Source organism: Rhinopithecus bieti, unplaced genomic scaffold (assembly GCF_001698545.2).
Source record: "Rhinopithecus bieti isolate Rb0 unplaced genomic scaffold, ASM169854v2 scaffold_3527, whole genome shotgun sequence".
Lineage (NCBI taxonomy): Eukaryota > Metazoa > Chordata > Mammalia > Primates > Cercopithecidae > Rhinopithecus > Rhinopithecus bieti.
This window is the reverse complement of record NW_016804488.1, coordinates 288,825-303,127: the sequence shown is the minus strand read 5'-3', so window position 1 is coordinate 303,127 and position 14,303 is coordinate 288,825. Positions and strand designations below refer to the sequence as shown.

The following is a 14,303-nucleotide window of genomic DNA, read 5'->3' as shown; positions in this document are numbered from 1 at the left end:
GGCCCAGTTATGATGAGTGAGACTGTGAAAGGTACAGAGGCAAAGAAGTGCTGTGCCCCAAACCCAGAACCCCTGTGGCGCTGAGGCCAGAATAGTACCCATGGGTGAAGTGCAGCCTCCAGACACCAAACACAGGATACCAGGACCGAGCCAAGTGCAGGGGTGTGCACCGGTTGCAGCTGTTTCACAGCCGCCTCCTCTGAGGGGGTTGGGTCATTATGTAAGTGATCGTCGAGGTTGGAGCAGGAGCAGGCCCATCTGCTTTGGACATTCTCCTGTGGGGGCTGCAAACTGGCACCCACTCAGGAAGCAGTGTTGGGACTGACCCTCTGCCCGTAGCCCTGTATGTCACCTGGAAGGCCCTAGGTAGATTGAGCTGCATGGATGGTAGGGGCAAGGGGTCTGGGCAGCTACTATGGTCCTATTTGTGGACTGGGTGGTTTGGGAAGGCTTCCTGGAGGAGGAAGCAAATCTGCTGTCCTTAGAGATCAGAAAGACTGCTTTGAAGGTCATGCCCTGGACTGGAATTCAAGGTTTCAAGATTAGAGCCATGAAAATAAGGCTCAGTAGATAAGAGTGGGCCATGCCATGGTGGACTCCAAGGTCACACAGCCCGGCCCAGGGGTCCCCCCAGGCCCAGACTACTGACTGCTATTTGAGGCTCCACATGTGTATTGAAAGTGAAGAAATGCCAGGTACAAGGCTATAACAATTGGGGCACATTGGAATCATTAAATTTAACAAATTAAATACTTTTTTCCAAAAATGTAATGTACTATATACCTCTGCTACTCATGAGATACAGAATTCATTTTAAAATATGCTTTCAATATGTGCCAAAGCTGTCGAGTGAACATCTTTTGATCCTGTCAGGAAGGTCCAGGCCTGTGTGGATGATGTCCCCAGGAGGTCTGTGGGCTGGAGGGACCTCTCTTTGCCCATGTCTGTCCGTACCCCTGTCACCCTACTGTGCACCCACACGGATGCACCCTTTCACACATACACACAGCCTGGACCCAGTGCTGGGTGAGGACATGGTGTGGCCCCTCCCACCATGGCCCCTCAGCCCTGTGCTGGGAGCCGAGTGCTGAGGCCATAGTCTGAGACGTGGGCTGTCAGGTGCAGGGTATAGGATGTTTGCATAGCAACACCAGGTACCACACACAGCCCAGAGTGTCTAACGACCTGGCCGTTTAAAAACCTTCCTAAGTCCCACAGGAAATAAATCTGTTAAATCCCAAACCACCCCCTTGATATCATGAAAAACCACAAAAGTGCACTCTGGAAAGTGCTGGGTCAGCAAAGAGACTAGAGGGCTTGACAGAAGGCAGCCGTGGAATGCAGGCCCGAGGGAGGTGGGCGCCGGGCTGTGGGCATGGTATGTGTGAACTGCCCACGACCCACAACCCTGTGCAGGGAAGAGGCGGGGCCGAGGCAGTGGAGACTTCTTTCTCTGTGAGCATCTGAGGCTGTTTGGAAATCGCAAAGGTGGACGGCCAGGGGAGGGTTTGGAGGGGATGGGTTTGCAGCTGGTAGAAGCAAGCCCTGAGGCGAGGCAGTGAAGAGGGGCCGTGTGGTGGCAACCGCTCTAGTGTGGAGAGCTGGGCCAGAGCCCGGGCTTGGAAACAGAGGGACCTTGGCCAAGCGCAGCTCTGCCCTTACCGCTGTGTGACTCGGACAAGCTGCACAGCCTCTCTGAACTCTGTAGGGTGGCAGTGTCCTTGCCTCACTGGATCTCGCAGTGTTAGAGCAGATCACGTGAGTGTCGAGCATGGCGCAGTGTTGGCCACTCCATGTGCCATCATATGTGCTGTGACATTGCTATTGAATTCCCTTAATTAAGATCCAAAGTAGGTGATTTAAACATGCCTAACATGAATTAATGTGACCAAAGAACCCTCACATTATTTTCCTAAGATCTCAAGCCAATTTATATATTTCAGATTCATCCACATCTCCTGGGTCAGCTTTAAAGACACCTTCGTCAACTGGAATGACGAACTCTCTCTTCAAGCTACGTGTGAGGACTGCGGTGAAATACTGAATCTGTCTTATTCCTGGGATCTCTATTTAGTCAATGCCACAGAAAAGAATAAGATAGAAGGTAAAAAAGATTGATGGCTTTATTTTGTTGTGGGAGGGAAAAACTCAGGGTTATTGTGAGAATGCTAAAATGTTGCAAAATACAATTGGTATGACCCAGTGTGTCTGATCTGTCTGGTGAACAGTCTGTCGTGCTTCCCCAGCCCCTCTTGCCTCTACAGTCCTTATGAACACTTGTGAGGACCAGCAGAAGAGGTGACACACTCGAGGGCTGCTTCTGACCTCAGTGTGAGGTCAGACATCCTCACATGCGCTCAACATCCATGTAGGCAGTTTTATTGCGCTAAAGCCACAGTTCAGAAGGATCTGCGATGTGACACACGGCCCAGAGGGCTGTGTCCCTCACGACCTCGCCTGTCTTTTGCGCCAGCTGCACAGTGAGGAATGAGCAGAGGAACCAGGGCAGAAGCTTCCAGTCCTTGCTCCCACACTACCAGCTGGTGGCTTTAAGCAATTCTAAGGTTTAGTTTTCTTGGGTGAAAGACAAGGATCCTACTATTTCGCAGAGTGGTATCAGGGCTAAATGCAATGTGTTGGAGTGTGCCAGGCATTGGTGTCAGGACACTGGGTGCTGCAGGACACGAAGATCTGAACCAGGAGCGAGATGAGTTCTCACTCGGCAATATTTGTGATCAGAGAGGTGGCTCTGAATGGCAAACAGAGGAGCTTTATTTCTGAGCTGGAGAGCCAGCTCCTACAACAGAGCTGGTGCCAAGCCCCCACTGACCTTCACGTTTCTTAAAGATCCCCTCCATGAGGCCATACAAAGCTTCCACAAGTAGAGCTTTGGGTACAGCTGGCCTCAGCGGCCACAGGGAAATGAAGACATAGAGGGGGATTGTGCCCTTCTAGGCACGAGAAGCATTCCAAATTCTTTTAGGTAAATTGAACTTTTCTGAATCAGAGCCCATGCTGAATAGATTAGAGGAACTTGCAGTAGAAACACATCCAGTAATTAGACTTTCAGCAAAGTGAATCATGGCCCCTAGATATGTCTCAAAGAATTGGGTTCTCCCATGGTGGCAAGTAAAAGCTTGCTTTATTGAGAGGTCATTTGTATGCTCATAGCATTTTTTTCTTTGCTATTGATCCTTTATCATAAATTCCAACAGCAGTTTTGAAAACTGTTATACTAGATACTTTCTGTATTATTGCCTTCTTGCACTGCTATAAAGGAATACCTGAGGCTGGGTAATTTATAAAGAAAAGTGGTTTATTTTGGCTTATGGTTCTGCAGACTGTACAGGAAGCGTGGTGCTAGCATCTGCTCTGATGAGACCTCAGGAAACTTTTACTCATGGTGGAGGGCAAAAGGGAGCTGCCACATTACATGGTGAGAGAGGGAGTGAGGCGGCAGGGCAGCTACCATGCTCCTTTAAATAACCAGACCTCCCACGAACTCAGAGCAAGATCTCACTCATTACAGCGAGGAGGGCAGAGGGATCCGCCCCATGATCTAAACACCTCCCACCAGGCTCCCCCTCCAACACTGTGGATTACATTTCAACATGAGACTTGGAGGGGCAAAACATCCAAACCATATCACTTACTGGCGGGTAGGGGAGTGAGGATTAAGAGAAACCCCATACACCCCAAGTTGTTTCTAGAATACTCATGAATAAGTCATGCCTGGGAGTGCATATGATTCAGCAGACCCCTCCCCCCAACTTGGGAGAGCAAACGCCAGGTGCAATCACTGTGAATCCTGCCTTCTCCTTCCGTACATGTGCTTCCTGCTGTTGGCCAACACAGAACACGCCAACACAGAACACGCCAACAAAGAACACGCCAACACCACACTCCGTGCCCTGTATCTCTTAGTGTAGGTTTTCAAATTCACAACAGATTTGCTTAAAACAGAGCAACCTTATATAGTCTGTAGACTTTTTAAGCAAATGTTTTATATTTTTGCTGCAAAATTCTAAAAAACTGCCAACTGTTTGCTTAAGTTCCCTTCTGCAGAGTAGTGGGGCTGCTGGGCTCGCTGGGACTTGGTGCCATTTCAAAGTCATCACAGTCAAACCTGCTTCCCACTGAGCCTGGCACTGTAGATCCTGATGCAACGACCACACCATTCTCACGGGAACCTTCACTCGTGACTCTTGGCCAGCCTGCTCCTTCAACTCCAAGGGAAACCCCCACAGAGCCCGTGACTGGAGTCTATTGGATTCCTGCTGCGGAGGACTCTGCAGTCCTGGGAGAGGCTCCAGAGGAAGGTTCACTAGACCTAGAACCAGGACCACAGAGCAAGGGATCCCTGATGACTGGCCCCTCTGAGAGAAGTCAGCCCACCCACAGCCCTAGCCCTCACCTCTCTGGTAAGTGCCACTGTTCCTGCATGTCATCCCTCTCGTCTGGGTACCAAAGTTACCTCTGTAAGTAGTGAATCTGGTGGGTAAGGTATGAGATCACATCAACATGGGCCTTTAAATCAGAGAGCACCCGGTTCACACCTACCACTTGCTGATTGTGCAATAGTCATCGAGTTTCGGATTCCTCATCTCTGAACTGGGAAAATGACAAACCCACGGCAGGTTCTGAGGCTGCAGTGAGGTCCCGTGTGTGCAGTGTCTCTGATATAGTAGTCGTTTGCTTCACACTGGCTTCCTCATCCTTCTCCCCTGCTCTGGGATCAATTGTTTCACTTTATCATTGGGTTTCAGGGGGACGGAAACCATTCTGATACTTAAAAAAATGAAGAGAAAAGGTAATAGTGAGAAAAGCTCTGACCTGGCACCTGTCTTTCCATCACTGTCCCCAACTGGTGACCCCATATGATTTTGCTGCTTACTCTTGGGCGATGGTGGTCTCATGCTCTGCACGCTCTTGTCAATTCAGCTGTGCTTCAGGCCTCCCGGTCTTGGCTTGGCTGGCTGGAGGGACCGCTGTGAGCGTCTCTACCTTTGGGAAAGGAGGGCTGAGGGGACAGGAAGCGACATTTGCAGGAGGGAATTCTTATGTCCATTTCTCTCCTTCTAAAAGAAAAGAGCGAGACATTTTCTCTAAAAGAACAGTAAAAGACTCGCTTGAAGAGAGGATGGGATGCTGGGTATGGAGGCAGAGAGCCACATGTGCGCCTTGGTCTCAACTTACTCGCTGGGTTATTCTTAGAAACCACGCACCGACTGGAGCTCCATCTCCTCCTCCTGGGGCCCTGGGGCAATGGCACCTGCCTTGCCCAGCTGTCGTGAGCGGGGAAAGACACCACCACTGAGGGCATTTTGTAATCCACAGAGCAATGTATGGAGTCTAGAAATACACTAAGGACAAAGTGACCCATCAGGGGAACTGCTATTAATTTCAGGGGATTCTGTGATTTTAAAGGAAACATTATGATTTTGTCCTTTCACATAGATTTTGAAGCCTATTACAGTGATATTCAAGAAGCAATACCATCGGGAGGAAGACAGCCAGGTGACTGTGCTTCTGTGCCTGCTGCCTCTCTCCACTCAGCTCTCCTCCACAGCCTTTCTGCAATCTGGATTTCCCACCTGCTCCCTTACACAGCCACTGAGAGCTCCACGGAATCACAGGGAAAAGTTGAAACTCTTACATGGCACAGTCTGAACCAAACCTTTATTTCTAGCTCCCTTCTTTCTGCCCTTCTCTGACCCTATGCTCCAAAATCCTAAGAGTAGCCCCAGACCCAAGGGTGGGCATCCCAGCTCTTCCATGCCTTGGTCATGGGGTGTCGTCTGCCAAAAATGCCTTCCTCCACGTCCTTCCTAAGTGATCTGTTCAGCGAGCCTCCTCCTTCAGGTCTGGCTCCATTTCTCTCTAGGAAGTCTTCCTCAGGCTTGTCTTATAAGGACCACCACCCCCACCACCCCGCCCTCCACACACACCAGCTCAGTATTTATTCCCTCCTCTGGGAAGTAGGTGGTACCTGGCACTTAGTGGCTCTCTCTGTGTCTGTGTCTTCTGCTCTGAGCTCTTCCAGGAAAGCTTCCATGGCCAGATGCTATGTTCCCAGATGGATCACAGTCCCTGGCACATTGGCACTCAGTAAACGCATTGTAGAATGAATTGATGATCAGTGAATGACTTATTCATCTATCGAATGAACAGATGGATGATCAGTGAGTGACTGATTTATCTGTCTAGTGAAGAGATGGATGTTTAGTGAATGATTTATCTGTCAAATGAATAGGTAAATGATTTATTTGATGAATGAATGGATAAATGGCTGAGGAGTGAATGATTTGTCTATCGAGGGAATAATGGATGATGAATGAATGATTTATTCCTCTGATTTGCAGCAGTGTTTCCTTCAACAGTCCTCCTCAGCTGCTTCCAACTCCACGGCTTCTCCAGCCCTTCCCACGTTCCTTCCTGTGTGTCATGCTGTTCTTGGATGAGATGGTCAGTCAGGTGCAGCCACAGAGGAGAGAAAAACAAAGAAAATACTCTCAGGTCCTAGAGAAAAGAGGCATGGCAGGCCACGCAGGGCCACATGGGGAAGCTGCAGGGAGGTCTGGAGGCAGCAGAGAGGAGCAAGGGGAGTGCTTAAGCCAAGGTCTTTTATGGGGTTTCCACAGGAAAGAAAGGCAAGGCCAAGGCAGGGCTGGGTGAATAGTTTAGAATCAGTTTAATTTCAGCAGATCCTAGGCCTAAGGGTGGTCTCTAGTTGCCCAGGATGATTTGTTGGGGGTGGTTCTGGATTGGTCAGTTTGCAAATCAAAGACACATTGCAGGCTGGGCCTTTTGTAAACTCTAAGAGTTGGCTAGCCCCAGCCCCAGGAGAAGCACTCTCTCCTGAACCGGGACACTTTTGTTTCATTTTATTCTTCAGTATATCAAACATCATCATACAGAACATTTAAAAGTCTTTACAATACACACGCAGATCTGTTGTAGAGACTCACATTGATACTCACACTAGGTGCTTAAACTGCAACTGAATGAATGAAGAAAGATCTGCCTTTGTATTGCATTTATAAAATTATTCCTCCTTGCAGGAGTAATTCTGACCCCTCAACATTTGCGTTTTATTACTACATCTTGCTTCAGTGACCTTGGTTTCAAGTCTTAAAGGAGCCTCCTTAGCCTAAGTGAAGTGCAGCAACTCCTTGCCTAGACCATGCAGGAACCCTTCCTCTGCTCTCACTGCTTCTCTTCTTGCTGCCCTGTCATTTTATCACATGACAGCCAGAGGATTCTTTTCACCACAAACCAGGCTGTTGTCACTCTCCTGACAGGTCCCTCCAGTGGCTTCCCAGGGCACTCAGGACAAAAGCCCATGACTGTACGCCCAGCACAATGTGACCTTGGCAATGCCTCCAGCCACGTTTTTCCTCCTGCTGCCCTCCTTCCCTCCCTCCCACCCTGCAACCCTAGGGAATCTCATTCCCACAGCATTTTGGTTTTACTCAACCTAGAAACTCCTTCCTTCAGATCTTCAAAGAGCTCCTTCTAGTCTCAGTCTTCGTAGATGACCTCCCTGAACTCCATCTCAAAAGGACTCCCTTTCCACGCCCCTCTCTCTTCCTCTGCATACCCCGCTTTTCTTTCCCTCATTACCTGATTTTACATTATTTATTTATGTGTTTTCTCATTTATTTTTCTGACTGCCTCACTATTAAACTCCAGATAGCAAGGACACCATTAATCTGGTTCACACTGTGTCTCCTGTTTCTAGACTAGTACCTGGACTTAGCAGACCATAATAAATCTTGCGGAAGGAAGGGAGGGAGGGAGGGAGGGAGGGAAGGAGGGAAGGAGGGAGGGAAGAGGCCATTGGTCCACTAATTACGTGATAACAAAGTACATCTCTTGAATATGTTTAGCTGCTGAAGGCATTATATTAGATATGCAGTATCCAGCAATAGTACAAATAGTTATTAATATCAGCATTGAATCACTAATGCTTTAAGATCATCATGACTTTTTTTCTTTAATATCTATTGGCTTGGTTTATCTTCCTAGCAAAGGACGCCAGCTTTCCAGAATCAGGACCTAGCTTGAGTGCCGAGGAGAGCCCTGGAGATGGGGATAACCTGGTGGACCCCTCCCTGTCTGCAGGCAGAGCCAAGCCTGTCCTCATGATTGACTGGCACAAGGCCCTGCTGAGCCGAGCAGTTTTCCAAGGCTATTCATCCTCAGGTATGAATGTCCTCTTTGTACCCTGCAATTTGCAATATTTTAAAGCTTTTAGATACCAGCCCTCAATTTCTTCTGAACTTTTCATTTTATTAGATGAGTATTTAGAATTGTGGTACCTTTTCTACTTGTTCTTGTTCCTGTATGGACTATGGCCTGAGACTCTTCTAACGAAAGTAAAGTTAGCATCTGTTGCTACCAGGAGCTTCTGTGTGCAGACCAAAGGGGAAGAGGGGCGCTGCCAAGTACTGCACATTCTGTGTGCCCAGACACCTTGGTGCGCACAGCCTTTTCTGTGACAGCCTTTTGTAGGGTGGTCAAGGATTTACATGAATTGATCAAAATGAAGCTGCTCCTGAAGAGCAACTGAATTTCTAATGTATTTTCCCAGCCCAGACATGCTGATTTTGCTCAATTTGTTGGATCGCCCCCTTTCGTGGTCATGCATGTGATTGTGTCATCCCTACAGACCTCTTGAGGATCTGAATTTCACACTCTTTTAGATAATTTTCCTTCACCCTTTCCTTGAACCATTTTGGGAAGTATTTTTGTAAAATTTTTATTTTAGAAACTGTCCATGTTTAGATCATCAATCTTGTATTTCGGATCTCTCCTTTTTTCAGGGTAAGTAGTGTGGGGTCAGCCACTCCCTGCTAAGGAAGTAATCCAGTCACCACGGTCAGCAATTACACCCAGGTTAAAAATTGTCCGTAACCAGTATTCTGCAGACTTAAAAATAGCTTCAGAATTCCTTAATCATACTTTATAGTGTGATTTATAAAATTGCCAAATTAAACATGAACATAATTATAAACATATAAAATAAGATCTTAACAGAATTCTCTTGTTGCTTGGGACATTAGTGTCATTTCTGGGCCAGGGATGGATGGACCATCCTCAGTAATGCTTCTGTTGAGCAGGAGAGGCTCTTTATAGAAGGCACTAACCAACCAACTTTCCAAGCAGGAGTGGCATGTTTCACTAGTATCTATGTTAATTTCACCCCTGGGGGAAGAGTGGAGCCCATTCCCAAGGACTCTGTGTGACCTCTGTCCCTGAGTCCACTGACTGTCATTTCCATGCAGTCACGTCTTTTCTGCAGGTATTACAGAGCAGACGGTGACAATCAAGCCATACTCTCTGAACAGTGGAGAGACATACGTCCTGCAAGCGTCTGTGGGTATGCTACATTGTCAGTTGCATTTATGAGAGGATGGGAAGGAGTCCTGCTGAGTCTCTGTGAGTTTATTCTTTCTGAGGAATGGGGTGCAGGTCTACATCAGGGTAAAGGCTGAGCAGTTGCGTTTTTTAAAAATTACCTATATATAGGGCTGGGCGCAGTGGCTCACGCCTGTAATCCCAGCACTTTGGGAGGCCGAGGCAGGCGGATCACGAGGTCAGGAGATCGAGACCAACCTGGCTAACACAGTGAAACCCCGTCTCTACCAAAAATACAAAAAATTGGCTGGGCGTGGTGGCGGGCGCCTGTAGTCCCAGCTACTTGGGAGGCCGAGGCAGGAGAATGGTGTGAACCCGGGAGGTGGAGCTTGCAGTGAGCCGAGATTGTACCACTGCATTCCAGCCTGGACGACAGGACAAGACTATCTCAAAAAAAAAATTACATATATCTCTTATTTATGCTAGACAACTGGACAAGTTGATTCCTTTCCTGCAAATCTGTCTGTAATCTCTCTCCCTTTCTCTATTTAAACCCTAGAAAGGTGTTATTGCTTGTTTTGTGCCGCTGATGTTCATTGAAATTCACCCCCTGGCCACCTCTTACCCTTGCTCTGCATTCCTTCTTGCATTTCCATGCCTATCTCAATCTGAGATCATCGTTTAGGGGAACTTGTAGACATTTCCCCCCATTTCTAGAGGTTTTCATTCCATATGACAATTTGTTTTTGAGACAGAGTCTCACTCTGTTGCCCAGGCTGGAGTGCAGAGGCACGGTCTCAGCTCACTGTGACCTCCGCCTCCCAGGTCTAAGCAATTCTCCTGCCTCAGCCTCCTGAGTAGCTGGGATTGGGATTGCAGCCGCCTGCCACCATGGCCGGCTAATTTTTTGTGTTTTTAGTAGAGTTGGGGTTTCACCATGTTGGCCAGGCTGGTCTCGAACTCCTGACCTCAAGTGATCTATCCACCTGCCTCGGCCTCCCCAACCGCTGGGATTGCAGCCATGAGCCACTGCGCCCAGGCAACGATTTTTATCTACAGATAGGTTTGGTTCAACATCCACAGTTTTGCATTAATCAAAACCCACCAGGAATTTGCAAACTTGCATTCTATGTGAACTCTTGTGTCATGAAGTGGGAAACTCGAGGTTCACTTTCTCCTGAGAACTGACTGGGCTGGGCACAATGACATTCCTTGAGGGTCATCTTGATTCTCACAGTTTCTATAAACATCTGTCTGCCCCTTCCACATTTAGCATTTAACAACTAGCCTTGGGTCCCTGCTTTGGGTACAAGACGGGTAGCGTTTGCTTTGATTTCAACAAATACCTTTTGTCTTTTGGCTGGACCTCTTTCTTTTGCCTCTGAAATTTGCCTAAGTGATAAGTCTAAAGACAGTTCTCTTAGCTGGGCCATATCCCTTACTGGCGCAGGAGACACCTGAGAACCTCTCCATGGCCCACAGACCTGGTCAGTGTCCTTGGCTGGCTGCCAGGTGTGCACTGAGGCTCCAGGTCTCCTGTCAACCTCCTCTCCCTCAGCCTTGCACACCCTCACTGACTGCTGCCCTCCCTTCCCATGCTCTTCAGATAACACCAGACCCTCTCATGACTCTAAGTCTTTCCCTGTGGTTATTTTGGCTGGAATGCCCATTCTTTTCCCCACATCTCTTTGTAAGCCCAGTATAAGACTGATATCCCAAGACTGCTAGCTCAAATGTGTTTTCTTTTGTGGAGATTTCCCTGGTCAGCCAGGCAGGATTCATCATCCTTTTCTCTTGGGTTTTACTTTTGTTATGAGATCTGTCTTCCACGGTTGATGCGACTGTTAAATACGATAATACAGGAACAGTGTCTAGCAGGGCACCTGGTATGTAGCAGAGGCTCAATAGATGGTACCTGTTGTTATGATGAGGATGATGATCATCAACATTTTAAACCATTTGACATGTAAATTTCATTTATATAATCCATCTCAAGAAAAATACATTAAACATTTAAAAACTATATGTATGAGAATAATCATTATGGGATGATCAATAATAACAGGAAATGGAAAGTAAGCAAAATGTTTAATCGTTGGGGGTAATAGTTATGCATATTCGGGTATATCTGTTCCACGGAATCTTAGGCAGCTATTTACAACAGTGATTTTGGATGCTCTATGTCAACATGGAAAATAGTTATGATATTAATATAGTTAATAAAACAAAATAGGTCCGGTGTGGTGGCTCATGCCTGTAATCCCAGCACTTTGAGAGGCTGAGGCAGGCAATTTACCTGAGGTCGGGAGTTCGAGACCAGCCTGACCAACATGGTGAAACCCTGTCTCTACTAAAAATACAAAATTAGCCAGGCGTGGTGGCGCATGCCTGTAATCCCAGCTACTCAGGAGGTTGAGACAGGAGAATCACTTGAAACTGGGGGAGGCAGAGGTTGCAGTGAGCCGAGATTGCGCCACTGCACTCCAGCCTGGGCGACAAGAGCAAAACTCTGTCTCAAATAAATAAATAAATAAAAATATAAAGTTGTATCAGTGCTACACATTCAACTAAGCTGCACTTATGTGTGTATGTGGCTAAGGTTTCGAGAGAATCCAGGAGAATGGAGAAAGTCTGCTTTGCTGGGTGATGGGTCTGTCAGCATCATCTCTCCCCTAGGCTTCAGTTTCTGTCTGGGTGGTTGCCATGTGACTCCCAGGTAGGGAGCCACTTCTGTCTCCCCAGGGCCTAGGAGAGTACCTGCCCCACCCAGTGAGTGTTTGTTAGATTAATGAATGCTATAGGCAGTGGTTCTCAAACCCCAGCACTTCAGAATCCCCTAACGTATGTGAAAACTATTACTGAGTCTCAGTTTCTGAGTCAGCAGGTCTGGGGTGGGGCTCAAGAATCTGCGTTTCTGACAAGTTCCCAGGTGAGTCCAATGCTGCTGGTCTGGGGACCCTACTTTCAGAATCCCTGCTATAAGGTTTATCTATAAAAACTTAATCCTATGCTGCTGTAATTCTCCATCATGGTTGAAACCCCTGCTTCATCTTTCTCTTTAGCTTCAAAGCACGGCTTACTGGGTAAAACTCAGCTGTACTTGACAGTCAACCCGGCTCCGCGGGACATGGTCTGTCAGGTGCAACCCCACCATGGTCTGGAGGCACACACCATCTTCAGTGTCTTCTGCATGTCTGGAAAACCGGTACGTGGACAACTCCATGTCTGTCCTAAGTGACCCCAGACAGTGGCACCTGGCAGTCACAGCAGTCACGGGTGCTGTAGGAATGGACAGCGACGTCCTTCCTACCTGTGAAGGAATTCAGCCTGCAGTTGAATGTTGGAAAGTTGGTTAGGCATGAATGGACTTCCCCACCCACTAATGAGAGGAGTGCAAAGTGGCCCCCTGGTTGAGAAGGTTCAGAATTTCACAAAGAGACAAGGGTCTGCTCACCAGGAGACATGGCAGGGCATCCACTGCCCTGAAGCCTAGTTAGAGCAGGGGCCTCCATTAATGCTGCCCTGAAGAAAAAGGCAGGCACGTGACCCAAAGTGAGAAAAGGAGCCTAGCCTTTTCCCTCCCAGGTCACATCTCTACCACGGACTTACCCTCACTCTTTCTCTGGGCCATGGAGAAGACCATTGTGATTTTTTTGCTCAGGGTCTTGAGAGGGTGAAATGAGAGGATGGATTTAAAAAGATGAATGCAAACCAGCCTGCCTGACATGGTGAAACCCCGTCTCTACTAAAAATATAAAAATTAGCTGGGCATGGTGGTGGGCACCTGTAATCTCAGCTACTTGGGAGACTGAGGCAGGAGAATTGCTTGCACCCAGGAGACGGAGGTTGCAGTGAGCTGAGATCACGCCATTGCACTCCAGCCTGGGAGACAGTGCGAGACTCCATCTCAAAAAAATAAAAAAGATGAATTCCTCAGGTGGTGAGCAGGCAGGGCAGGAGCCTGTGATATTGTGACACTGCCCTCTCCATCCTCTCAGCCAGGACCCTGCCCTTCTGCCTGACCCCTTCTGTAGGAAGCCCCACCCTTGTCCTCCAGACAGCCCAGACCATGGCCTTCCCTTGAGGGAGGCCCACCCCTCCCTCCTGCTCCTCCTGCTGCGTGAAGCCCAGCAGTGGGGAAGCTGAGGGGCAGCTGGGGCCCTTCACCCTGAGGGGGCTGTGACAGTCTAATCTGTGACTGTGGGGAGGTTCCAGGGCAAAGAGAGGACACAGACACTGGTGAGAAATCTCAGTGCTGTTCGAGGAGCCCTTTGCGCTCGGGGAACGGAGAGCCCTGCAGGGCCCAGGACTTTGGGCAGCTGGGAACGCTGCTTACCTGTCACTTACCCTCTTCTTGACTGTAAAGAACATCCTTGGTGCAATGAAGGCTCAGGCATGTGTGTATGTCTTGGGATGTCATTCACAGTGTGTTCATTTATACTATTTTTGCTCCCATGGACTGGATCATAGGACTTCCATTACGAATTTAGTTACCAGATAGGAAACGCCTCCAAACACACTTTGTACCGTGGGAGAGACACCCAGTATTATTTTGTGTTGCCAGCTGGTGAGCACTTGGACAATTACAAAGGTAAGCCATGGTGCCAGCTGGGGTCACTAGCTGTGCCGACCTAGAGTTCTAAACCTTTTTTCCTGGTTTTCAAAAACTGAACTGTGTCTAAAAAATAAAATTATTTATTCACCTTGATCAGTTTAATGCTTTTCAGTTTAGGTTGACTATCTACCTTTTAGTGCAGAAAGAACATTAGTAATATCAATAAATCAGTTTTTTATATCTTAAATTTTAACTGAAATATACTGTATATGATAAAATGCCAGAGAATGTTTTTTCATATATAGATAGTTAAAATCAGGACATTTCTTATTTACTAAAGAAATATGTCATATCTGGTGAATCTTGCATTTATTTTTTTTTTTTTTTT

General features: G+C 47.6%; 1 protein-coding gene across 1 annotated transcript in view; it reads left to right on the top strand.

Annotated features, from left to right (window-relative positions):
* PKD1L1 (polycystin 1 like 1, transient receptor potential channel interacting) overlaps nt 1–14,303 on the top strand; it is a 203,514-nt gene that overhangs the window by 81,471 nt on the left and 107,740 nt on the right. Inside the window, 7 exon segments of the mRNA XM_017868553.1 lie at nt 1,944–2,104; nt 4,053–4,421; nt 5,458–5,517; nt 8,029–8,205; nt 9,305–9,382; nt 12,423–12,565; nt 13,831–13,951. Of these exon segments, the coding sequence (XP_017724042.1) occupies nt 1,944–2,104; nt 4,053–4,421; nt 5,458–5,517; nt 8,029–8,205; nt 9,305–9,382; nt 12,423–12,565; nt 13,831–13,951 (1,109 nt within the window).